This window comes from Acanthopagrus latus, chromosome 4, assembly GCF_904848185.1.
Source record: "Acanthopagrus latus isolate v.2019 chromosome 4, fAcaLat1.1, whole genome shotgun sequence".
Taxonomy (NCBI): domain Eukaryota; kingdom Metazoa; phylum Chordata; class Actinopteri; order Spariformes; family Sparidae; genus Acanthopagrus; species Acanthopagrus latus.
In genome coordinates, this window is record NC_051042.1 from 5,816,001 (window position 1) to 5,843,815 (window position 27,815).

At 39.9% G+C, this 27,815-nt stretch overlaps 1 protein-coding gene across 3 annotated transcripts in view; it reads left to right on the top strand.

Moving 5' to 3' along the window:
• Positions 1-576: 576 nt before the first annotated feature.
• trip4 (thyroid hormone receptor interactor 4) overlaps positions 577-27,815 on the top strand; it is an 83,102-nt gene continuing 55,863 nt past the window's right edge. For 2 of the 3 annotated variants that reach the window (XM_037096255.1, XM_037096254.1), the window contains exons 1-11: positions 578-775; positions 2,726-2,907; positions 3,154-3,284; positions 3,421-3,642; positions 3,733-3,811; positions 3,899-4,004; positions 4,173-4,388; positions 4,488-4,617; positions 4,879-5,072; positions 5,215-5,339; positions 5,487-5,578. In XM_037096255.1, coding sequence (XP_036952150.1) covers positions 696-775; positions 2,726-2,907; positions 3,154-3,284; positions 3,421-3,642; positions 3,733-3,811; positions 3,899-4,004; positions 4,173-4,388; positions 4,488-4,617; positions 4,879-5,072; positions 5,215-5,339; positions 5,487-5,578 — 1,557 coding nt within the window. In that variant the 5' untranslated portion in view covers positions 578-695. Of the gene's footprint in view, positions 776-2,725; positions 2,908-3,153; positions 3,285-3,420; positions 3,643-3,732; positions 3,812-3,898; positions 4,005-4,172; positions 4,389-4,487; positions 4,618-4,878; positions 5,073-5,214; positions 5,340-5,486; positions 5,579-27,815 lie in introns of all 3 variants that reach the window. The other variant, XM_037096252.1, reaches the window with a different exon arrangement.

Genomic DNA, 27,815 nt, shown 5'->3' on the forward strand with positions numbered 1-27,815 from the left:
TACTGAACGGCTGTGACAATCGTGTTTTGTTAGTATACCTCTGTTTTCTCCACATTCTCCTACTGGCACACTTCACAATATTTACACAAAATACAGATTAAGTGAAGAATGAATGTTGGATATTAGAATACACATAGTTATATCCGATAATGTGAACATGAGAGATAGATAAGCTAAGATTTTTTTTTGTTGCACATAAATATATGAACAACTTATGGAATATTATGTTTAGTTATAAATGACACTACTAAACATTAAATGAAAATGATAAATTGGTTAATCTGTTATTCTCTTGATGGGAAATCTAACGGCAACTATTCAGATACTTGGTTTTCAGGATAAAACTTATCCTGGTTTCATATTTCTCTTTTGAGAGCTGCTCTCCTTTTGATTATTTTATTTTGAATACATCTGAAATGTGTTGACTCTGTGTTTCACTGCATTACAAAACCTTGTAATAAAAATACACTGATAAGAGACTTTATCGTGTGCAAGTGTCTCGAACGTCAGCTCCCTGAGCGGAACCTTAATTACAGCACGGCATGTTTCAGGACGGGATTCTCTGCTACTACGCCGTCACTGTGTGCGCGCCTTTGTTATGTCACCGACTGGAAACACGGTCAGTTTTGGTTTGACACGACACACCGGCGCATCTTAGCTTCGAGCTCCGATTGTGAAGTCTGTCCTTCGGCAAAATGTCGGAGGCTTTGCTGCAGTGGTGTGTGGACCAGCTGCACCATAAGTTCGGGCTGGAGGCGTGTGAAGACATCGTCCAGTAAGAAATGTTGACGCGAGTTGAGTGAGACTGAAGTGACGAACTGTCGGCCAACATGCTAACGTGACCATGCACAAGTCTGCCAAATACAAGCCGCTAGCTTGGAAGTAACATACCGTACTGTGTTCAAGCTCTCCATTATGTCTACTTCTTAAAATATTAATAATGTCAGTTAAGGTTATGAGTGTTTGTCAAATACACCGCTTTCCTGTGACAGAGCAACCCACAGGCTAATGAAGTTTGGTATCAAGCTGTCACAGTGACAGGTAGACACTCTGACAGGTGTATTAGATAACTGCAAACCAATGATATGATTCTCTAACGTGTCAAGGTGACACATCCTGAGTGACGCACTTTATGTGTATGTGTGTCACGTCAAATATCAGATTGTGTTTTAATCTTGATTTGCGTAATAAGTTGTGAGGCTAGGTAACTTAAAATCTTTGACTCAGCCTGTGATCTCCCAGAAGGACATCAGCGTCTTTAAATGTCTGCAAGTGGTGGTCAGGTACAACTAGCACCACTTGAGAGATACAAACAAACAAACAAACAAACAACATATAATGGATTATTTTCCCATCATGTTAGACTTTATTACTTTTCTGTTTAAAGGTGACATCCTGAGTGATGTAACTACTTCTAATCTGTGTCGTTTGTGTCGCATGAATGTCTAGATCACGATTTAAAAATGCATTTTGAACAGTAGACATTTGAGCAGCTTTCAATAAGAGGACAGCCTGAATACAATGTGACATGTTTTTAACAACATGTAATCTCACAGAAGCACATGGACATCATCAAACGAATTCAATATTTGTGCTGCTCTAATGCAACATTCTCTCACACAATATCTGATGGTAACGCTTCACAATCAGTAGCCTGTAAATGGTGAATAATCTGAAACTGGAAATTAACTTGTAACTCCTTTTGTTAAATACATGCAGAGGGGAGAAAGTATAAAGTAGCAGAACATGGAAATACTCAAGTAAAATCCAAATTGTTCTTAAGAACAGCACAAAAGTAAATTGTACTAAGCTTTCTTTCATCAATGGTTGTTAGAAATTTTGGTGCAAAGAATTTAAATTTCTGTCACAAATACCAGTTTTCAGTCTTCCCTTGATAACTACAATTGGTGTTGGCCTATAAAAAACTCATGTAGATAACCCGGCACCTGAAAGATTTATGAATAATAACAAAATGTATGAATATTGGTCTTTATTTGCACAACACAGTGATTGTGTATTCACAATTTTTTTTAAATTCTGTGTAAACTAGAGCTGCAGTGATCACTTGATTAATTGATTAGTCGATCAAAAGAAATTGATTCACCAGTCATTTTGGTAATCAGTTCAGTTCAGACTTTATTTGATGTTTAAGTCATTTTCTCAGCCAAAATGTCAACCAACTGCTGATTCCAGCTTCTGTCGTGGATGGACGCACAGCTTATCTTGTCATCCATGGCAGTAAGTGACAGTATGAAGAGGTCACTTTTGACTTTGACTGAACAATTAATCGATTAATCAAGAGAGAAGTTGCAGCCCAAATATTGCCATTATTTCAAGCACAGATGGCCTTGATTATAGTTGGGTGTAGGAACATTTGAGATGAGCAGTCACACAATAATGTCCTGATTTGAGAAGGAATATAAAATGTACAAAAGCCTCTAAACAACCTCCATGACTGTATCAAAGAGAAAGAAAGTAAATATTCAGTATATATGGGTAATCCCATGAAGTCTTAATGTAAGCACCCTCAGCAAATCAATTCTTCAATATTAATGAAGTGATGAATAATTAGACCACTTTGCCAGAAGCCACACAGACGTAAAAACAGAATTGGGAATGAAAAGGCAGTGCATATGTTTTATGCTCTTAATTCTTTTTTAAGATCCATTTTGATAAGAAAGGTTTTTTTCTAATTAGATGCTAATTGAATTATCTTGCTGTCTAGATACATTCTATCCATTGAAAAGGCTGAAGAGATTGAGGAGTATGTGGGAGACCTCCTGCAGGGCACAGACGGGAGAAAAGGGCTCTTTATCGATGAGCTCCTGATGAGATGGAAGAAAACTCAAAGACAGACTGCAGACAATGCAAATCTGTTTGTTCTCAAGGAACCTGTCTCATCCCCAGGTAAATAAATACAGAATTACAGATGTATATCTAATCTTTGCCACTGAATGTATTATGATTTAGATTAGACATAAATCATTAAGATCCTGACTTTTACAAATGATGCATGACTGAACATTGCAGATAAATATATATTCCAAGGATTAAATGTCTCGTGAACTCAAATCTAATAAGCAGAGATATCTAAGTTTCTCTCTCTCATGAAAACTGCAGTATTTTTTAAGGTCATTTTCTCTCCTATTGTAGATTCACAAGACATGAGCAAAGACACCCAGAAAAAGGGCAAACGCAAGGGTCGTAACAAACAGGAAGTGATGACTGCGAGTCCAGTAGAGCCTGAGCCAGAGCTAGTCAAAACCCCCATGGATCTGATGAGGGTGTGTACACATCGATCTAAACATTTGTTCTCTGATCACCTTCTCTATGAGGGTAATTCTCATGGTTAGAGTACAAGTGTGACAAAATATGTTAAGTTCAGTTTCACTTCATTTACAACTTTCATTCTTCTTTCAGGCTCAAGAAAACAATAGCACGCCTTCTTCAACAAAGAAAAAAAACAAGTTTGTCAGTCTCTATAATAAAGAGGGACAGGACAGGCTGGCTGTTATACTCCCAGGTCGACATGCCTGTGAGTGCCTTGCCCAAAAGCACAAACTTATCAACAACTGCATCAGCTGTGGTCGCATTGTGTGTGAGCAAGAGGGCTCAGGACCCTGCCTCTTCTGTGGAAACCTGGTACGTTAGACCTCTGAACCCGTAGATACCTTTTTTTCAATCCACTTACTATTCATGAGAGTTGTATTCTCTATTTTTTATTGGATTCAGGTCTGTACAAGAGAGGAGCAGGAGATCCTGCAACGAGAGTCCAACAAAAGTCAGAAACTAAGAAAGAAGCTAATGGGAGGTGAGAGTCAAAACGACTCCAAATTATTAAACGTAATAATAATGTATGATGGTTGACGCTATGAATTTGTTTTTATTTTGTTGACAGACGCTGGAGAAAGAGATTATCTTCCACACCAGGAGGCCATGATGAAGGCCGGTTTGGAGAAGGCAGTCCAGCACAAAGAGAAGCTGCTGGAATACGACAGGAATAGGTATCATAAAAACTGTCAGTCAAGGGAAGAGCTTCACAAGAAAGGATAGGCTTACTGCTCGGTGTGCAGTGTCAACACTTCAGCTGGACATTTTGATTACTGTAGAAGGTAATCATGAAACCTGATGGTTACACTGACCTGTTTATTTACTGTCGCCTTCAACTCCAGTGTCAGGAGAACGCAGGTTCTGGATGATGAGTCGGATTACTTTGCCACCGAATCCAATCAGTGGTTGTCACCCGGTGAGCGAGACAAGCTGAGGAAGAAAGAAGAGGAGCTCAGAGAGCTTCGGCATGCCTCTCGCAAGGACAGGAAGATCACATTGGACTTTGCCGGCCGCAAAGTGACGGAAGAGGGAACAAACCTGAACGAATACTACAACAAGTAAGTTAATGTGACGTGGCTTTAATCAAAGCTGCAAGAACAGATTTATGTTGTGTAGTCATGATATGCACCTTTGAAAATGTTTGCAATCATTTGCAGGTTGGATGAGACCCTCAAGTCTATGAGTAACGACTCTGTGTCAAACTCACCGAAGTATTCTGACAGACCTGGTGGAAAGCAGAGCAGCGGAGAGCTGGTCAACCCCAACATAATGCAGTCTGCACCAGAGGTTGTTCATTTCTGATGTACAGATATACTCGACATAGCAGTGATGCCATCTTGTGGTACACTTTCAAAACTGCACAGGAAAATATATATATATTTTTAGACTCTTTTGTACTTGTATAAACTTGATTGGAACATCAGTAAAATGGGTCGAACTTGATGGCTAGCAGTTTACGTATATCTTTTTCCTATCATTAAAATTATGCAGATGGTGTTGATAGAGATTCTTGTGCTGATAATGATGTCGTTGATCGTACTTTTCTAGTGGGTGGATGTTGGAGGCAGGGACAACAACAAGAGAAACGTCGATCTGGGAAGGGGTTTGACAGAGGAAAAGGGAAAAGAAGATCGCTCTAGGCTGCGGCTCCAAGACAAAGAGCTGCAGGAGATGGCCGACGGGGGCTGGTGCCTCAGCATGCACCAGCCATGGGCCTCACTACTGACCAGAGGCATCAAGAGGTAAGGAGGAGACAAAATCCCAAATGAGCAGCAGGAGATAAGGAAAAAGCACAGCACTAACCGGTTAGAAAACAGTTAGAACTTTTATAGAGACTAGTGTGTAAATAATGGAAACTTTGCATTTGTGTGTGTGTGTGTGTAGGGTAGAGGGCCGAACATGGTACACATCCCACCGGGGTCGTCTTTGGATCGCTGCTGCAGCCAAGAAGCCCACCCCTCAGGAGTGTGCTGAGGTGGAGGCCATGTACCGCCACATCTACAAGAGAGGTAAACATGACACTTGCTTGGAGATGTTTTACAGCCAGCACTGTGATTGAAATGCACACCTCCTGAAAACTGTCCCCACCTCGTCTTATATCTTGTCTGTATGTTTGCGTGTTGTTGGATCTTTAACCATTCTCCTTTTCTGTGCAGAGCCCAAGTTTCCTAAAGAGTACCCCACCGGCTGCCTGTTGGGCTGCGTCAACGTGACCGACTGTCTGTCTCAGGAGCAGTTCAGACAACAGGTCAGTGAAATATTGTATATCCATATTAGATAGATGTGTAAAGCACAAGTACGACATTTCAGTTGAGAAAATCATATTACCACAACTTCATAGAATCACAGAGCAAATCAGAGATGTGGGTTGTAGCTCAGGTCTGAAAGTCATGGTCCTGATCTGTGCTGGATCCCCTCTCTTCAAACTTGCCTACATCGGTTTTTGTCTGGTCCCAGTCTGGTGTCCAGCCATCTCCACTGGGAGGCTGCTGGGCCCAGTTTCCCATGGTGACTGCCCTAGTGATTCGATGTTGTGGTTCAGACAGCCAGAAACAGCGAACTGAGCTAACTTGATAACAACAGCTAGTAGCTACACCAAAGATCATAACAAGCACCTTTAGTGGTTAGTCGGTGATGTGCTGCCTCCTATTTGTTTTGAATGACCTTTGACAGGTGACCAATCTTTACACATTGCCACTTGGCATAAAAACAACAATCAACTGTGATGCCCTGTTTGTTACTTTAATTCCCACATGTGACCGGTAGGATTTATGTTCTTGAGCTGAGCGTCAGGTAGTTGCAACAAAACAGAAATGTTTGCTTTGCATTGACTTGGTGTTCTGTTGATGGTGTTGCTGTTGTTGTTCTGTTTTGACTGCTGGAGCTCTTATGATTTCCATCACCTCCTCAGTTTGGCTTGTCCGGCCCTTCGGCTGCCAGTACGTAACAAAGCCCCTAAGTTTAATAAATCTTGACGCGTAGTTTTGTCTCGTCATGTAATCGTATTGGAATTGCAGTTTCAAGTATTATAATAACACCAGAGGCAGTAAAACATCATCATGGAAACTGACACACACAGACATGTTGGACAGCGCTCTTTGTTTTTATAGACATCCAGAGGCTTACCTCATCTGAGACCACACTGTATGAGACTAAACACACACAGTCAAACAACTTCATTATCCTCCAGACACAAACAGTCTCGTGAGTTAAAATCATTATGAATTACTGAATTATACTTGCTTAGTGAAGGCTCACGTTGGATGAAGTTACGCATCAGAACCACAAACATTCTTCTAAGCAGCTGAAGGAGCTGGGGACTTGTTTCAAAACAAGGAAAAAAATACATATATTTGGAAAGACGTTATTTACAACTTTTATATAAGTTGATATCTTCGCTGTAGCTGCTCAGCTGAAAGCCTTGGCTATCACCCTGTCTAACATTGGTGCACAACCCCGACCGCACGATGAGAGTTTAATTACAACTTTTCATCAATTTAGGTTCTCAGGGCTGATGGAAAATTGAATCATGCCGTGCAAGCTGTATTTTCTGTATTTCTTTAGGCTTTTTTCATTTTATCTGTTTGTTTTTTTTTTTTTAAATATGTTTTAAGTCTCCATCTACCTCAGCTTTTGAGGAGAATGCTGTGGTGTTTTTTTTGCTGTGAATCCCCCAAAACATTTGGACTACGCAACTTCACCCAACTCCTCATCAGCATGTGGGGGTAGTTATCAGTGAACTACAAAATCTGTGCATTTGCATATGTTTAGGATGACCTCACCTCTTGTATTTCTTCTAACTTTTACTTGGAGATACTGTTTGACTTGGGGGTCCTGCATATTGTGGTGAGCAACATCATCTCTTACCAGCAGAGGTCACAATTTACCTTTTCTACAACATCTCCCTCCCAGATCAGAAGTATTTACCACTAGAGACAGTATGCACCACAGGAGGAACCACAGACACAGATCCTAGCCCTCATTATCCCAGTTACCTCCCACCATAGTGGTGATACATATACTTACATTTGCATCGGCCTATTGTCTGTGCAGCATTCTTTCAAAGCAGTTATTTTGTCTCACAGCCACAGAAGACATAAGTGCCTTCTGATTACTGATACAACAATAGAGAGCACTGCTGCTGCCTATGCCTTCCATTTTATGTCTTCCATGAACACTTAAACTGAGATCCACCCTTAACCAGAGTGCTAGAAGGACTCTCTCTGAATATTTGATGTGGCTCTATTGGCAGTCTGGTCACTGCTGCTGTTTTGGACTCATAAACTGTTTACTTGAGCTTTTACACCCGAATTACTTTAATTAATTGCAGTTTCACCAAGTATAAACTGGAAAATACACCCCACTCCCCATTAAGCCGTCATGTGTACACAGAGTCGCTCTCCCAGTCTCCGTCAATGGAACACATTTAAACTTAATTACATTGCAGCCCTTGTCTAGGCTGTTTTAGCCTCTGGCTTTGCTGGGTAGCTTATCCGTTTACAGTTTATTTGTGTTAATATTAGTGCTGAAAACAATAAGCTGATCACTAGAAAAGTAATCAGCATCTATTATCAATTCATCGTTTTGAAGCACGAATGCCAAACCTTGCCTGTTTCCAGCTTCTCAAATGTTAATATTTATTGGTTTTGGACTGAGACAGGTTTTGGACTGCCCTTGGGCTCTGGCAAATTGTTATCCAAATTTTTCACTATTTTCTAACAGTTTAAGCTCAGTTTTACAGATAAATCAACAACAGAGGATCAACATATCCTTACACCTTAACATTTGAATTGGTTGACTGCCCATGGCTCCCGAAACATGTTTGTTGTAGCGTACCCACCGATACTTTATCTTACCCTCACAGTTTTAGGCAAGACAACCACTTGCCACCCTCAATAGATCAGACTTGTTCTTGCATGACCAGGTCACTGTATGTGTGGGAAACACTGGCAGTTTGTTTTGTTTTAGCGTAGAAGACTACTTGGTTAACTTTAGGAAAACATTGTAGTTTGGATTAAAATAACCACTCTACTTATGTAATTTCAGTAACGACTAACATACAGTACAATACATAGCTAACCGAAGTTAAGGTATGTACTTATGTTATGTCTCGTAGATTAACTACATTAGTACATTAAAATAACTCACCTATACATTGTGGTTCACAATGAACACAAGCACCCATTTAACTCCCCATGTGGACACTGTTGCTCTTAATACTACTTGTATTACACCTGACCTCCTCCTTTGATGACAAAATGATTATTAATGCCACTAGAGGGCACCATCCAACTAGAAATGTGAATATTGGTTTAAATAAGCTGCCTTTACAGTCTTTTTTTCTGTTGAAGATGTGCTGGAACAATCATCAGTTGCAGCCCTGGTATTATTCAGTGATGTCAGACTTTAAGGACTCAACTACTTAAATATTGTTGATTTATAGCCATCTTGTGTTTTTAATGATAGAGTTGAAATACACCTCAGATGACTCATTAAAAGTATTTACTCTACTTTTTTCACATCTGTCAGAGTAAATCTCAACATACATATGCCCAGGAGTCAGTCACTTCTCATTATTTTCACGTTGTGTACAAACAGTAACGTGTCTGACTCTGTTGTCACAAAACAACACACATGCATTCATATGGGATAGTCCACACTGAGACTGTAAACACTGCACAAACATGTTGTAACCCTGCAAAGCTTCTAGCCCTCATACACATGTGCACGCACGCTTGTAAGCAGTCTTTGATGAGATAGTGAAAGGGATCACTTTTGGAAATTGCACAGTGTCCTGTTCCAATTAAAACAAAACACAGCCACAGAAAAAGCAATAATCCTCTTTTAGGATTTTGTGCTTATGTTTCCACGTTTCTCTGCACACCTGTTTTGACATTTGTGTCCTCCTTCATTAAGACAGTTGTTTTATTTCTGAGGAGCTCTGCGTTTGGGTAAGAACTACTTCAAAAATGTGTGCTGCGACATGGTTTGCCTTCTGACTGCTGGGACCTGTAAATCTAAGGGCTTTCCCCTTTTGTACTCTGTCCTCATTCTCTCCTCCACCACTCATTCCACCCAGGGCTGTAAAATCATGTTTGCAGGCAGTGTGACTGCCCTTTCATCCTGTGAAAGGGTGTGTGTGTGTGCGTGTGCGTGTGTGTGTCTGTCCACTTGCACAGAGCAGCCATAAATAACACCCCCACCCCACACAAGGCCCCTCAGAAAAAAAAGGAAGGCAGATTTAGAAAATAGTGAAGCAACCAGAGAAGAACAACGACACCAAATGCCAAATGCTTAATGATGGTGGTTGTTCCAGTCACCATTTTGGAAAAAGCAGAGCCTATTAGCTGTTTAGCCTTTAGCGGTTCAAGCCTGCTACTTTTCATAAAAGCAGAAGAGTGCATGTTTTGCTAATACATAGTAGCACACAGCTGGGCTGCTGGGTTGGGCTGAGTGGGTGAGATGCAGGATTTACTGTCCTATGCTGGCAGTTGTGGGTGGTTAAAAGAGGGGGGAGGTGAAGGACAGACAGCCATTATTCTTCAGGCTCTTCTAAATCTGCCCCTAGTGATATATGAAATATTTAGAGAAAGTGGAATGTGGGTAGATCATGAGAGAAACACTGTGAATCCAAAAAATGCAGTAAATGTAAATATTTAAGTAACAGGGATCCAGTGTGATAGCAGTCCTTCTCCTGTTGGGGCACTGTTGCACAAAGCAGCAGTAAAACCGCGACACCCTGCTGACAGATAGTGAAGAAAGACCACCCCAGGCAGAGCAGGATTTCCATCTGCTTGACTTGAACCAGTTCTTTCCCTCATTAGAAATTGACTGGTGTATTGATCCATTCCCCCCATAATCTCTCACTCCTCCCAACTCCCCAGCCCCCCTTACTACTGATAATTGGCCAGCCATTATGATCTGTGCTCTGTCTCTCCACCCCTTCCCCCTGTGCTCACTCAGCAACGGGTTGAGATGTACGCCTGACCTTCTTTCTGCACGGGGGGTGGGGGCGGGGGAAAGGTAGGTTACAGACTGAAAATTGTTTTTGCAGGAAGAGGCAGAGCGGGATAATTAAAATGGATGAGCAGAGAGCTGCAGCCGTACTAAGCAAGTTTAAGGGTGGTGGATATGATGCAGATGGTTTACTTCACACATTAGATTGATACTCAGCTGTGCAATTAAATGTAGTCAAACATCTTGCTATGCTTTTAGTGCAACATTTATCCACTAATCCACAGACCCATTCTCAGTTTTGTCAAAAGTACAGGCAAAGGCACATCACATCCCATGTAGAGCTCAAATCGCACCAGGAACGTACTCCTGTGGTGAAAGAATTGATTGGATCAATCCACACTCTTAATAAGGGTCAAATTTATAACTCTGTACCAGCTGCAGAGCTTCATGTCTTTGTGAATACAAGTCAGAGAGGAAAGCCGAGAGAGAGGAAAACCAGTGACTGTTCAGTGCTGTATTCATCCATATGAAAGTACTATGAGGGCAAGAAGTCAACATGGGTTTTGTGTATGTGTATGTATGTGACCTGTTCATACATTATCTAATCAGAGGATCCTATTCGTGATGATGAAATGTTGACACAATTATAGAATCTGAAAGTTTCAACATTCAGAGGTTTTTGAGGAACAATGTTTTAAAGATAAGCATATCTGCCTCTCATCTGTTGAAGGCTGACATTAACACGTCCCCTGGCAGCTCTGTATATCAGACAGACACATATTTGAGACACAGCTTTCAGTGCATGGTTTATAGCTTTCAGCCCTGAGTGGTCTGCACTCAGGTTTCACATTTCTTTGATCATTACACCATCATCCACCCATAGGCTATATGAACACTAATTCAGTCTTATGTCGCAAAGTGATTTTGACATGTCACAGGCTGATTTTGACTGTCACTCTGTTGTGGCACTTGATTAGAGCAGTTAATTGTAACACATGTGCTTTTCCTACAATGGCAGGTCCAAACATCTAATTTGAAAAAGCTGGGGCATAAAAATAATGACATTAAAAGCACTGCAATAGCAGTTAGAGCCAATTAATGCAAAACCTTTTTCATAGCAACATCATGTGATGGACTCATCATTGCAGAATTAACATTGTTGTCATTTTGTTTAAAAGAAGGAAGAGAGAAAATTTACTAAATTACTGAACTTGTGTTCTTTCTAAACTTTGACTTATATTTTTTATTTAGAATACCCTGCCATAATATTTTAAATATTTAGAATTCTTGCACACAGTCCTGTTTACAGTGAAGGCAAACACTTTTAGATTTTAGTTTGCTTGACCACTCCTGCTAAATGAAGGTTTTTATATTGTCTGGAAAAGCTTTGTCTGTAAGTATGTAACAGTGCCATCTGCATACAGTACCTAACAGTTGCATACACATGCATGAAATTAAAACATACGCAAAATTATTGCCTGCATACAGGGTATGTATACTACAGTATCATCTGCATACAGTATGTAACAGTTGCTTCTGTATGTGGATATGTATGTAGCTGTGTCATCTGCATACAGGATATGTATGAGACAGTATTAGGGCTGGACCAGATGCAACAGTAAATGTGATTTGCGCGATCAGAGATGAGTATAAGCTAATAGCTTACAGCTAACGGAGAACTATGATAGCTAACAGGTAAATAACTAAACACAGCAGTAGAGATTGTGTCTGTTTAGAGGAACATGAAGCCTTAAAGAGGGAAATGCAGTTTAATTTCACAACACAGCAAATTGAAAATATGTGTTCTTAAGTACTAAAGCTTAGTACAGTTTTGAAATAGAAGTACTTTGAATGCTCATACTTACAGTTACAGTTAACAATTATCCACCATTTTCTCAGCCGCCACGATAACTTGCACAAATTATGAGCACAGCTTTCAACATGCCATCATCATTTCACCAGAACTTGTGTTTTTGATGGTAACCACTAATCCTCTTTCCTAGAGCAGATGGTATGGTGTATCATTCATTCACGAAGATCTAGGATAGCAACTTCATCAAGTGAACACTAGGACCGGGTACCAAACTTTGGTTCTTTCATGGCACCGACTGAAATGCCTCTGTAGTACCAAGTAGCAAAATATGCCTTGTCTTTCGGTGCCAAGTTTTGGTCCCCAGAGGTGATCACATGATCAAGATCTGATAATGCTGCTGGTGATTGGCTGTAACGTTACACATGATTGCGGCATGCAGGAAAAATACATATGAGGTTACCAGTTGTGTGTGTCGTTGAACCAGTTAAACAGTGCTACCTAGGTCAAAAGCATGGCTCCATTTAAGTAAGATTGTCAAACGTATAGTTACTATTAATTATCATTAGCCACCTCAAAAGCTACACACAGATCTTAGATGCTGCTTTGATAATGTAATCATTGTGTAGTCTGGATTTGGTTTGCTGGTTTAAAATTGGAAGTTGATGAAATGCTCCTTTTGCCATCCAAACTGCACTGATTTTCCAGTTAATAAAAGAAGCCTTCCTTATGGTCTGTTCAGCTTCTTTATGAGCGTATAGATTACCCCATTATAATAGTATGATACTGTACATGTACTGCAGCTCAGTAGATGTTTGCACACCAGCACGTCAGATAACTGAAACCATTGGCTTATACCATATCACATAGCTGCAAGCCTTGCCACTTATCTGTCAAAAGAATTGCTGGTTTCTGTGGAATTCCATTTGTGCAAGCTGTGCCTCTGACCTCCAGAGTGGAGCTCCCGTGCTTGTTAGGCCGGCTGGAAGCTCGGACTGATGCCTGCGTTTCCTTGTGTGGTAATGTGATATTTATATGCTGAAAGCCTTCCTGCCAGCATGCCACACGCACACAAACACACACACAAACTCACACACACAAATACACACACTCTCTCTCACAGGATATATTGGATGCATTCCAAAGAAAGGAAAGTCAGGCAGTGCTATTTTTTCTTCCCCCTCTTTCTGTAACATAGCGAGAATCCTTTGCAATGGCTGCTCCCCTCCCCCACCATCATTCCCTCTTCATACTTTCTCCCTAACAGTGTGTTTTACGGGTCAAGGCTGTGAAGTTGTACGTGTGCCTGGAGAATTCAGATAATGTTTACATGTGACTATGCATCCCTCTCTCTTTCTGCACAAGCTCAGCCACATAGTAACACACTCACATTCCTCCCCTTCCTCCCTTTTTCCTTGCTGGGCAGTTTGCCATGGCAGAGAGGTCAGACATCATGTGATTCTGCAGTGGTGTGTAGAATGCATTCAGCCTCGGGTCCCCAGGCACTGGATGACAACCAACCAAACCTCAGTCACAGGTTTTCAACAGCATGAAAAATACATAGAACCATCTGCCAGACTTGAAATGGCCTGCTACGCTGTTTAGAATTTCACTGCTGTCCTCAGACTACTTCATTGAATGTCACACCGTTTCTGCTGGCAGTGAAGCCCCTTTTATTATCTCTACCTCTCCTCCATTTTGTTCTGCTCATTTTAATAGGACTTGTTCCTCCCACTGTATGCTGATCACAGGAACTAGGAACAATGATAAAGGCAACACAGACAGCTTCCTTTGATGGCCTAAAAGACAGCGTGGTTGATGAAAATAAGTCAGAATCAAAGAGATGTTACTGAATACCAGATTGTATGAAGTGTTAGACTTAATACTAAACTGGTTGAAATTTTTCCTTTCTCTTTGAGTATTATGTGATTCATTGTTGCTCTTTCAAGTCAGACCTCTTTATCTTGTGATTTACTTCTAAGCTTCAGACTTGTTCATCTCCTTTCTGAACTGTCTGACGTGTTGCCAAAGTCATCATCATTATGTCATCATTACCCCATCACAGGCATTTTGATCTTTAACAGAAAAGCCTGCAAGGTACTCATAATAATAAAGCATTGACTAATATTATTTACTGTGACAGAATGGGGAATGACATTAATCACTAACCTTTTTTAGTTTTATAATTGAAAATTTGACACTCTAAGGAAATGTCAGGGATTTTTATTCATTTAGACAAATTAAAACATTGTTTGACAGTTTTAATTATAATGTAATTAAGATTTACATGAACAACACTAAATATTGCCCGTTATGTGGTTAACATTGCTGAAAGATCAGCATCACACTCATCACATCCTTATACCCAAACCACTGAATAGGTCGATTGCCAGACACTCCAAAACAAGATATATCACTGGCTGGACACGGCATTTCCTTGGTAACAAGATGCCGATCCTCTGTTATTGCATAGCCCATTTAGCTAATGCCTCTGAAGCCTTGAAAGTGTTGCGGTGCGTCACTTTCATGATACTTTGTAACTTGCATTTGTTCCGATGAGCAGCAAAACAATCACCCAAACTAACACGTCATTTAAGCCAACAACGGCTTGTTTTTGTTGGGATTGCTAGCTAATGTAGCATGTATGGAAGAAACAAATGATACCTTCCAAATACTAGTAAATATTCTTAGGGAATGTAGTAAAAAGAATCAAAGGAATTAAGTCAATGGACTGGCATCTGTTCAGCCCAAACTTTAAAAGCCTGTCATTTGTGGCTTAAGTATGTTTAGCTGTTGCTGTTTTTGAATAGGTATGTTTGCAATTTTGTATGGCTCCGCAGACAGCTTTTTGGTTGCAGCACATATAACTGGAACAACCTCCAGAACAACAGTCTTCTGGTTGTCAGTTTGTTCTCTTTGAAATAATGACCCCGGCTGTGTAAAACAATGTTTGAATAAAACAAGAAAAACGAGACCTCTACAGATTTTAATGTTGTGATCTATTAGGTGCCACAGGCAAATTGTAACCACCCACAATGAGCTTTAATGAAGCATAGCATCAATATGTTTGACATTTATCTCCCATCTCAACATCTGGTGTTTGTTTTTGATGCCCCAAAATGGCTCCTCATGAGGCCAGTGTCTGTGCCAGTTTTCTGCTTTGGAATGAGGAAATGAATGAAGGTTGTATGGTGCAGTCAGTAAGTACTTTGCACAAAGTCAGTGGGCGATCGTGTTTCCCTGCTATGGTGTTATCAGGAGTTGGAAGAGCCCCCAATTTAATCATTATTCTTCATGCCTGTTGCTGTCCAAATATGAGCACATGCATTACTTCACTCGTTACATGTAGCTGATTTTGAGTGGTTTTGCCAGATTCCCCAGGCATGCCTATGCAATTGCTTTATGTCACCCATGCCTGTGTGTGTTCATTTGAGAAGAGATCTTCATTCAGCCAAGCCCAGACTCAGCAGCAGTATAACCTCAAGTATCTCTCCTACAGAGGCAGAACCAGAGAGACAGGGAGCGAGAGACTCTCTGCCACTGCAGGGTCAGAGATTACAAACTCAATTGTACTCTGCTGGGCGACATGTCTGCTCAGCAACTTCCTGCTAGCGACATCAGAGGGGAGGAAAGTATGGAGAAAGAGAGGGAGGCGAGGGAGGCTGTCCATGCTTCCAGTGCCATTAATCTTTCTGTTTGTGTGCGGCAAACAAAAAAAGATTTCAGCTTCCTCTTGCCCATAAAGCCAGTGAGACTTATTTTAATTTTTCGGGTTGTCTGTGTCGCTCTGTCCTTCCCATTCTTGTGAAAGGAATATTTCAAGAATGCCTCGAGGGAATTTCTTTAAATTTGGCACAGACGTCCACTTGGTCTCCATGATGAGCAGATTTGAGCGGCCCAAGGTCAAGGTCACTGTAACCTCACAAACCACAGTTTTGTTCATTGCTCAACAATTCATATCATAAGCATGACAAAAAAAATTACACTGATGGGATCAAATCAAACCAAAAATATCCACCTGCTTTATGAATACATTCCCTGGATGTGTTACAGAGTTACCAGCGTTGTCACAGGCATCAAGTATTTGTTTATTGAAGACTGCCATGTCAAAACGATCTGACCTTGAAATCAATGACAAACACTGACAGAGAGTTTTAATGAGATAACATTTTAAAAAGTCATGTTGCACCCGCTGTAATGTATATTATGCAACGCTATTTGACCTGATAGATTATTTTAAAAAATAACGTTACCTTTTGATCAGTGTCCGAGACAGATGTTTTCATGTTCAGTATCTTTGGGTTGGGATCTTTGTCGGTTAAAGAAAACAATAATTTAATAGGTTCTCATCTATCAGGCAAAACAACATTCAGCTGAATGTTGTTCATCTGTAGAAGTGTTAGTCTCACTCAGTAAATGTCTTAATTCCACAACGCAGAGAACTGTGCCTTGACATGACTTTTGATATTTAAAAGGCAGCAGGATTGTGATCATTATTTTAAATGAGCTCAGATAATGAAGGCAAGCAGGGAATTCACAGTCTGCACCATAGATATGTGATCAAGCAGAATTAACATCAGATATGATGTGCTTTCCCTTTGTGAAATGACGTCTTGCTGAAATGTCTTTTAGCTTTAGAGCTGAAGGGTGGCAGCAAGGTAAAACTACAGAAGGTGTCTTAGAATCCACAGAGAGGATTTCTTACAGATTATTTTAAAAGCTAGGAGTATATAAGAGTATAAGCCATACAAATACAGTTTCCGTCTTTCAAAGAAACTCCCAAGCTTAATCAAGGATTGTTTTGCTGCACTTAAAATCACATTATCATAACAAGTAGAAAATGATGTGTTATTGTTCCAAATGGCTCAATTTAAATCGCATCTCCAAAAACTGCCATTCATCTGTGATTTCCTGTAAATGAGGCAACAACGGATTGGCATGTGAGAGAATTAATGTTATATTCTGGTATCCAAAAAACGAATGATAAGTGACACGTTTTCTAATGTTCATAGATGAATTAACACCTAGAAATATCTTTCATATGCAAATAGTGGCCTGATTGGGCAGCAACAAGTATCATAGCTTACCTTTGCACTCCTGATGAGGCTCATAACTCTGTTCTCTTGGCTAGTAAAATCTTATTTCTCCATAGATCTGTATATTTAAACATCCTGCAAGGAACATCTAAACAGTTATAAAACAGTCTTAGGATGTCTGAGAGTGGCTGTTTCTGTATGATGATCAGTTGTTTTTAGTGCCTGTTAGCAACACAGATTTTAAATGACCGAGTTGGATGAGTCATAAAAATAAAACTTATGTTTTATGGTGGAGTGCTGAGGATGAATAGAGGACTCTCACAGCCTGAGAAGAGCATCTGCTCCGTAGTCTGGTAGTACGGCACTGAAATAAAAGTGTATTTTGCTTCTCTGTCGTCATATTACATCTTACATAGACATGAATAGATGCATGGCCTCTGTTTAACAAACAAGTAAGTATTAAAAATCCATTGTTTCTTTCTTTCACTGGGGTCAAAACAAATAGTAGATGGAAATAGCCAGATCAAGATCTTTACTACATGATTCTCATACAGTTTTTTTCCCACTGGGGTTCTAGAATCAACACAAAGTGAAAGCAGCTTTGTAGCAGCTTTAACTTAAATCATAAAATTGTATCTAGATGCAGAAGCGAATGATTAAATAGGTTTTGAGAATCAATACAAAATTTGTCAGCTACAGTTATTTCTCTCTTGTGCCATTGCCATATTTAGAGACTTTTCTCGGAGCACATACTGCACAAGCTCTTCTTTTCATGGTCCACTGGGCAAATATGCCATTAAATGCTTTTGCAGGCTCAGTGTGTGGGGTATTGATTTACATGCAACATAATTTTCTTTCCTCTCAAATATCGGGTGGTCAGTGTAGCAAGAATTTGATTCAGCATAATTAATTGAATAATGCCGGTGCAACTGTACACAGCCTGTTGCGAGTGATTAAAATAAATTCGTATGTTATCATCAATGAGCTGCATCCTTGGTCATGCCATGAAAGCACACATCTTTTTTCAGTTTAATCATAAGTCTTTTACTATGAGCTATTTTCAATGGAGCGATAAGATTGGAATTGCTGAAATCAAATTCTCCTCTGACCTCAAGCTCAAATAGAAAGTGTGAAGCATTTAACAGAACGCTGGATAATACAAAAGAATAATATTTGAGCACAGAGTCACCTCTCTATCATCTCTTGCACTTTCTGCTCAAAGTTTTATGGAAAAAAATCAAATCTAATGTATAATTAAAATGATCTAAGATGTTGGTTTAAAGAAAAATCAGCATCTCTCAGCAGCCACAATCCAAACATAGACACAGAAGATTGAAGGAGAATGCTTGTTTATATTTTATGTTTGAAATAAAACCAGTGTTGGCGTCCTGGTGTGAACTGACCATTGATCATTTAATCATATGTTAGCTATCAAAATTTATGTAGCAGCACATTAGGCCTCCGATTTGTAAATGAGGCTGTGGTCGGCGAGATTGTTTTTAATGTTCTTGCTTTTGAAAGTCCAAAAACACAAAAGTTTAAAAGAACTGATTAAATGTAACTTGACATCCAACATAACGCAGTGTCTCACAGAAGTGTTGCATCTTTTTGGATCCCTCTGCTTTTCGTGCAAAGACCTTCCCTGCTTTGCCTTTGATTGGCTGGACTTAATATTCTTGACCTAACCCTTACCCTTAACTGCTCTTACTGCAGCACAACCAACACAACCAATCAAGGCAACCAATCGGAGGTAGGTAGGAGTTGGGCGACTCTTAGAAAAGCACTGGGATCCATAATCACGTTAAACTGCCAACTAACTAGCTTAGCACCAGCTGCTATACCAGGTAGCATTTTGTTTGTCAAGCACACCAGTAGCATGTAGACTCTTCTTTTGTATTGCTAAAAGTGAAAACATACTGTATTCCTTTAATTCCATGTCGACTACATCAATCGTTAGCTCATAAGGATATGTTTTTGTCTGAGACATGCCGGTAGCCACAGTCATTTCATAATATAAGATAATCCTTTACTAATTTTGCAGAGGGAGATTATAGCATCAGAATAAGTACAGATAAATAGAGAATGATTTTATATTTATGAAATAAGAATTTAATAAATGGAAAATACATAAGAGCTATTAGACACAAAACATAAGAATTACAGAGAATAGCAGCACACATGGAGAACCCATAATTAGTGTTTTAAGTGTATTTTAGATTAGTTACAAGATTCTTGAGTCAGCTGGAAACAAAATGTCAGCTTGTGTTTTCAACCAACCCACGGAGCTAACATTAGCATAATAAACTAGCTATCTACATCTGATAAAGTTTGCCAGGAGCTGTTCAGCCAGCAAAATCAAGGATCGCTTGAGAAACTGAGAAACTATTATTTTCTGCTTCTTTTGAAAATCAAGGACTTGTTATTTTAAAAAAATCACAAACGATTTTATGTGGTAAATCTGAGACTGTGTTATTGTGAACTGCATATGTTCCATACAAAAATGGATATCTTGACAGATACTGTAAACAGTGGTATACTTAGCAAGCAGTCCATTGCTTTATTTGGTTATAAATGAAGACTTCATTATTCATGAGCTAAGATGATTCACAATTTTATCAGTGCAAGGAAAATATCCATGTAATCTCCAAGAGGTGTCTTAGACAAAACATACTTGAGCTCACTGACACAAACTGTTAAATTATAAACTGAGAGGACGTGTAAAGAGCTCTTACTCAACACCTTCTGTTGAGCAGTTTACTGTGTTCTCTCTAAGAACATATCGGCAGGATCACCTTGTCTATTGTAAGCCGTAGTACTAACCCATGGGCTTAGAGAAACCTAAAACTCTCCTTTGATAAGAATCAAGGGACTGCCTCCCTTCTGTGCTCTTTTCTCAAACCATGCTCATTGCCAGCCTCGAGAGAAGGAGGGAAGAGACAGTTGGTTCCCACAGAGGCTGAGTGAACACAGATGGGAGGGCTGCTCCCCAGTGTCGGGATATCAAAGCAAATATTCACCTTCAGAGACAGACATGTTCATAAACTCCCCGGTCCTTCTCCATTTCCACATTATGAAATCAAATGCCCACTGTGAAGTGGTTTGTTACCTTACTTAAAATACGAGCCTTTTTGCTGACAGCACCTGTGTTAAGGAGAGCTGGATTTGTGGCACCGATAAAAGGAGATTGTGGTGGAAAATAAGAAGTTTTAATGCCTTAGATTCCCTGGAATTTTTCTTTGAAGTCGAGGTTTGAAAGCAGACGTGGTAATTGTCTCCAGGGGTTCTTGCTGTGTGTGTGTGTGTGTGTGTGTGTGTGTGTGTGTGTGTTGAAAAGGAAACTACTAAGTGGAAGGGTTTGCCTGTGTGACTCTCTGTAAACGCAATGCAGTTGTCTAATACTCTAACTCAAATATAATAATAACATGTACTTATTTACTCATGTTTGCAATATATAGCTTTGGAACCACTTTAACTTAAATGCGTCTCATGTTTTCCTAAGTAGTTTTTTTTTCTTTCAAAATGCTATTTTCTGCTGCACATTAGAAATGTGTTTATTCTGTAGGAGTCCTTCACTCATCAAACAGAAGCTTAACTGTGAGTATGAGAGAGAGAAAGAGCCCTTTTCCCTGGAAAGTTCCAGCCGTTAGCTTGTTGAGACTAAAAAGCTTTGACCGTTGTGAAGCAGGCTTGTTTTCCTCTTGCCTGAGGGCCACTGCAGGAGGTGAAGTCATAAACATGGCTGGGAAAGTGGAACTGGGTTAAGTGAGGAAGTCTGTGTGAATCTGCCTGAAAAAACACATGACTTCACTACACCTGTCAGCGAGGTGCTAGCTTAAAAGCTAATATGGGGGTCGCTCTTTACCAACAGTGTTTGTGCAGAGCTGGACTGTAATGCTCATGAGGCTGGGGAGTAGAAAATAATTTTAATGCCTCTCTCTCCTCGGTCTTCTAGGGGATTTTATAGTGGGGTGGTGAAGTAAGTTACATCATGACAATAAAGAAGTTTAAATTGCTGACGTGCAGAGTTGATTCTTGTGCAGATCATGACAGCAGAAAAACACCAAGGCATCACAGTGAGTATCAGTAAATCCTGCTGAGATTGTTTGCTTGGTAGTTTAATGTAATCAACACATTGTAGTGAAGGTTTGATTAAAAAGACAAAGATCTTCAGTGTAATTTTTTAAAAGTACAAACTTGTACATGTACTGTAGTAACTTGGGTGTTTTACTTTTATACTTTTTTACTGTCAGTGCAAAATGTGTCAAATGTAGATGATTAGGCTGAAACAGAGCATTTTCTGAGCGAGGGGAATTTGCAGCAGGGCAGACAGACACGGCGGCAGTAATTGGAAAATCGTGGCCCCGGCGCTGAGCTTCTAATAATGAGACATGTCTCTCGTTGTGTTGAGGATATTAATAATGTAAAGATTCAGGAGCGAGTGTTGGACACTCCTAGATAATTAATGTTCACTCTCCAACTTGACACCAGTTGATTCTGCAGGTGAAGGAGTATGTTAAATTTTTAATCATCGCTGGGCAACTCAGTGTGCCGGCGCTCCAATGAAAGGGACAAAGTGAGGAGCATTAGCCGCCTGTTTAGATGGAAAAGGTCAGTGTTGCTACCAGTAAGATTCAAAGCCTGTGTCCATACAAGCTGAGGATACATGTGTTCACACCTTTTGCTTCCAATTAAAAGGGTTGTTTAAAGGTATGCAAGAATTAGTTGGGCATGTGATGGTCCTTGTAGTTCAGCTTAAAAATGGTGTGTGTATGTATACACAGTCCACGCTGAAGTAAAAGCTGAAACCAGGGAATGTTCAGCAAAACAAAATGATATCAAAATTGTTGTGCTTTAGTCAGGATTTAATCATTGATTCTTCAGGTTCAGTTAGGAGGCTCGGTGTTAAAGGCATTTTAGCCGTGAACAGCCATTAATACTGTATATATGAAAGACTAATCACCTTATCTGGACTAAAAATGACTTGCTTGCGTGTCTGTTGCCCATTATTGGAAGATGATACGATGTTTTTAATACACAAAGATGTCAGTAAAAAAAAAAGAAAATTAAAATGGAGATGAAACATACAAGTATAAATGTAAATGCATACATGAGGATGTGGTCTTGTGTTTCCAGGATAGGGTTGCTGTATATGTGGCTGAGAAACAAACTACAAGGTTCAGCTGAAGTCTAAAAGACTGAAATATGCAACTGAGCAGGCCACGGGCTACATTTACATGCATGGAGCCATTTGGCTGCTTGCCATTCTCCAGTAGAGATCCTGTTTGCATTAAGCTGTTTACATGAACTGTGGATACCTTGAAGTAGGGTCTCTTTGTGACCATGAATAAACCAGTTCGCAACATATTCCTATCCAGTGGAGCTGGTAATTATCTACAGATACAGCTACCAGGTCAATTTGCAATTTTTGACTTGAGGTTGTCTTGACTGAGTTATACTGAATCCAAGAAAAGCTGGTCATAAAATGATGAAATGAGAAAAGACCAGGGAGTCATTGGCCATGGCAGCCATCAATACAGCATCAGAATCAAGCAACATGTGTTTACTTTTGTTTTTCTTTTTCCTGTTGAACCAGAAACGCTGTTCTCACTCAGCTGTTGTCATGCATTGTGATCAACTCTGCTTTGCCGCCTTTCATGATGCGTTGCTGCTCTTAATGAAACTCAACACTTCCTGCAGATGTTTCACAGTAAATGTGACGTGAAAAGATTATTTCTCCTGAACCGCTGCAAGGCTTTTAATGTGAAACAGATGGAGGTATGAGACTGCATTAACAGCAAACAGCAGATGAGGATAGATCAGAAAACTGTTAGCAGGATTCTTACTAAAATACAATCAAAAACATATAAAAGTGAGAATGAATAAAAACCTCTCTGTCATGATGTGTCTGTCTCAGATTAATGCCTGGCTCTTTCTTCAGATCAGTTGAACAAGGACATGTCTAATTTTGAATTCTCAGTGTACCACTTGAACATGCTGACCCAATTTATCCAGTATAAGTGCACAAATTGGTTATTTTCAGTTAAAAAATTGTGTTGAAGATAGCTGCTGTATGGGCTATCTGGAGTCATAACTTCCCCATAGGGTGCAACCTGAATATGTTAGATATCGTTTTCTGTACATCTTGTACAGAAAAGACTTTCTGGTCTGAAAACTGAAGCCCACGTTGAAGTTCCTTAAAACAGCATTCTTTCCAATAATGTGATTGTATGTAGGCTTATGAGAAAATACGTTTATTTTTCACTTTGGTCCCATTACATGTTAAATTGAAGATATAGCATGATATGCTGTAGGGTGTGTCTGTGTTGACAATAATAATATGATAATATCATCATGAATACTGATATTCTGATCGTGTCTATCCTCTTGTACAAACTTCTGCCCCCGAAAAACAATGGCGACAGCCGAAATGCCCACAGATCTCATGGGGAATATCTGGATGAAATGTTGGAGGCCAAACCAAGCTCCCAGGAAGAGTGACAGGCTTCGAGGCCAACTTTTGTAGTGGCAAAACTGTGTAATTACAGCAAAAATACATTTTCCCACAAGCTTACATTAAGAAAGAAGTGGCTGCAAAATGGTGGAGAAGCCTTAGTAGTAGCGTCGCCACTGCTTCGAAATGACTTATTTTTTCATCAGAATTTTAACCATTTGGTACGATAACATTTGAAAAAGTGCTGCCCGATTGAATAAATGTATTCCCATTCAAATTAGTCAAGTTCTTAACCATATGTACGCGGAAGATCCGGGTAATTTCAAACCTGCGAAGTGGAACTTTTTTGGCTTCCTGCATCACTGAGCAGCTTTCTTTGGAAGGAATGGCGATCTGCCTGTGGTGTAGCACCCGCTCATTCCTATGAAAGTGACTCAGTGGTGTATGAAACCAAAAAAGTTTGACTTCCTGTGCATAAAAATTACCTGGATCTTCTGCGCTGTGGGGGCTGGAGAGCACAAGAGAGTTCCGCCAGCCCAGCGACTAACTTGCTAACTGCTAACTAAATGCTAACACTTAAATTATGCAGTTCTTCCTCTAGACTTTCCAAATGTTATCAGACCGCATGGCAAAAAAGCTGATAGTGAAACACGTCATCTTGCTTGTATCCAGTGTTTTATAGCCACTTATTTCTTAATGGAAGCTTATAGTCTTTTTGGGTCAGTGTGTGTCTGGAGATGTTGTAATTATGTCAAATTAGATTCAAGCCTGTCACTGTTCCTGGATGCTGGTAATGTCCACAAACCATAAGGTGTCGTCAGCGTGTCTTTATACTCGGTGACGACACATTTGTCTGAAAATCGAACTGTTTAGTGCCAATTTTTGGTACTTGTTCTGGATACACAGTAAAATGGATTCAATTAAACAAAGAGGTTTACCAAACCTTATTTGCACTCATTGACATCATTTGTGGTTTTGTCATCTGCAGTTAATTTTGTGACAGTGTTTTTACTTGTGATACATGAACTGTGTGTGCGTTCTGGTCCCGTGTTGTGCACCGATGGAAAAACAAATACCACACTAAGTGCGTGCAAATGCTGAAAGGCAGTTACAGTACAGTTTCCTGAGGGCAGCTGCGTTCGTTGGAGGGTTAATGAATGCCAGAAACAGGCATGTGTTGTTCAGCGAACACGATAGATTAAAGAACGATTGGCAAACGATTGCTGTTGCATACATTTCCCAACGACACCCTTTCACCTCCCACATGTAGCCCATAGCTCCGAGACAACCCATCTGTTTCTCCATTCCCTGGGTGAAACCAGCCTTGACAGAACTGCCTAAGCAGTATTTCAAGAATGTCTTTTCTGGGAAGACATGGTTGGCTTTGTGTAGTTCCCTATCCATCAAAAGCCCAGCCTCTGTGTTTCTCCCTCACCTTATACTGTTATTATCCGTTTTTTTTTTTTACCTAATCATATTCCTCATTTTTACTCTCCAGTTGCCCCCCCTTCGTTCTGTGCCTCCCTCCCCCTTATTCCACCCTCTTCATTTTTAAAAGCCACATGCTCCCAGCCCGTCTGGCTCAGTTGCACCCTGCCAATGAAGGGCTTTTTATTGGGCTGAGATTGAGTGCAGCCAAGCAGGGCCTGGCTCGGGCTGAGGCTGGGGCCAGCCCCCCCCCCCATCTTCCCACCAACCCCAACCCCCCACTGCACAAACCACTCCACATGCCTGTTCTGGTCTGGCCCTGTCGCCCAGAAGGAGATTACTTGTCTCTGCTGCCCTTAATTGCCGACAGCAGCTGAAAAGAGCCAGAGAGAGAGACATTGTAGAGAGAGGAGAGGGAACAGTGTTGGCTTGTTGAGCTGTTACTTGACAAGCTTGGACTCAAAGGTTTGTGTTCCTGCTGTCAAATCCTGGCTATGTTTTAGTTGGTTTTATTAAGATGGATGTTGTTTTCATCAAATGTTGCTTGGAACTCGTTGCCTTTTGGACTGCGCTGAGAATGAATAATACAGTATATAGAACACAGATGATGTGTTGAGGAAGGGAAGCGGACGAATATGAAGCATAAACCTCAAAACACATCACTTACATACAGAGTTTGGTAAAGGCAGTAGGGCCACTGGGCCGCCTCCCTGCCTGCTAAGCCACTGTTATTCTTCTGTGCCATCCCTTTCTACTTTTTCCAATGAACTTGTGAATTTCATATTATTACAGTTGGTTATTGTTGAATCCCCTCTGGCTTGATCCCAGCAAATTAAATAGTGGGCAGTTTATTGAATTGCTGCTCTCTGAAGGAGCTATGAAGCCGTATGAATTTGTTTAGTATTTTAATATGTAGGTCTTCATTCAGCCGGGCTCTCGTTGAAATGTGTCGAAACCATATTTACAACGTGCTGCCTCCTCTTTTAATTATCATCAAAGCAGTGCAGTATATCCAAGTATCAAAATGCTCCCAAAAAAAGAAGGTATAATAAATATTCTTACTGTCTATAAGGAAAACAGCCAATGTAGCTTTCTCTGTAACATTTAAAGGAATAGTTACACATTTTGCTTGCAGACTTTCTTGCCATTGGTTAAATGAGATGATCAAGACTCTTTAATATGTATATGGTAAATTTGAAGTTAGCACTAGTGAACAGTTAACTTAGCCCTCTTTTCAAGTTGTTTTAGGATTAAACAAACAAGATATAGAGTAAAAACCTAAAGACACCTCGTACATAGCAGCGCCTCTCTCCAGGGTGCAGCTGGAACAGGGTCCGGACTTTGTATTCTGTTGTATTTTTTTTTTTTGTATGTTCTTATCTAATACGTAAAATAGAAATGTATGTTTATCGGTTTGTGTCTTCAAATTGTGGTGGCCATGGCCTTTTGTTGTTGACTTTTTTTATATGTTTTTGTACTTGGCAATTAGATCTTGCTAGATGCTCTGATTAATCAGCAACTGATTGTTTAAACAAATACCTCGCAATCTAAACGAATCTGAAGAAGCAGCAAGGTGAAAGGCGAAGCTTACTTTGTGTTCTTTTTAACACATTTATTGATAAATAGTGACAATAGTTTACTGCTGTGTGCTGGAAAATCAATTATTTTTTGATCTATTAAGATACAAAGAGCTTTAGAGGTGCCAGAGTTGTGTTTACCTTTATTTTCAGAATGTGTTTCCTCTTCTCACTTCCATTCATAACATTTTGACCATGACCTATACCTGACGTCAGTTACCAACAAACACAGTTGCTTGATTGTCATTCCCCCGGTAGAATGTAGAATCACCTCAAGTTACAGAAAAGCAGCCTGATGCTAACGTTACACCTGGTACATGAAAGTCACATACAAGTTAGCAGATATTATTGTAACAGCAGGGGATTGTTGGTGTCTGTATTGAATTATATTTACTGCTGTGCCATATCTAGTGTAACTGAAGTTAGCTAGCTGCAAGCAATGGTCTCAACGTCGGTCAGTGTTTAGTAGTTTTACCTTGAAATCTGGCTAACTCACTAGCTAAACTTACTAGCATGCTAGCGAACTAGCTAAGCTAGCAAGGTAATGTTAAAGCTAGATTAAATGCTCACTGTTTGTTTGTAGCACATTTCCTTAATTATCGTCTCTGTTCGCAAGCTAGGTAGAAAACGTTAACTTGCTAGAGTGGAGGGACAGAAAGTTAGGTAAATATCAGCAAACATGCAAAACTTTGTTATAAACAATTGAAATTCATAAAGTCAGTTACTATATGCAAAAAGTATAGTTAATTCATGGTTATCTTAAAAGGCACTGGTCAACCGATATGGGTTTATCAATGGCCGATGTAGCTGATATCATGTTGTTTTTCTTGTATTTTTTTTTGCATCTGATATCATACAAGACACACAATTGCTAAACTTAAATGAACATTGCTTAGATCTGCACTCTGCCTGCAGTGCACTTATTTTAAATAAGAGTGTATCAACTAAATAAATGTCCACAGGTAATCAATAAAATAAACTTTGTTAAAACAAAAAAAAACAACAAAAAAACGCTTGAATGAAAAATATGTAAAGTTTTAGCTAGCCTAACGTCAGCATTTATCAGCTGATAACAGTATCTCTTTGTTTGTGAGAGAGAACCTGTTACCTTACACATTTCATGTATCATGTACAGACATGATTGGTGTGATCTTTCTTGTCCAAATCTTTGCAAGAAAGTAAATGAGCATATTCCCGAAAACGCGAAAAGGTGTCCAAATTATACA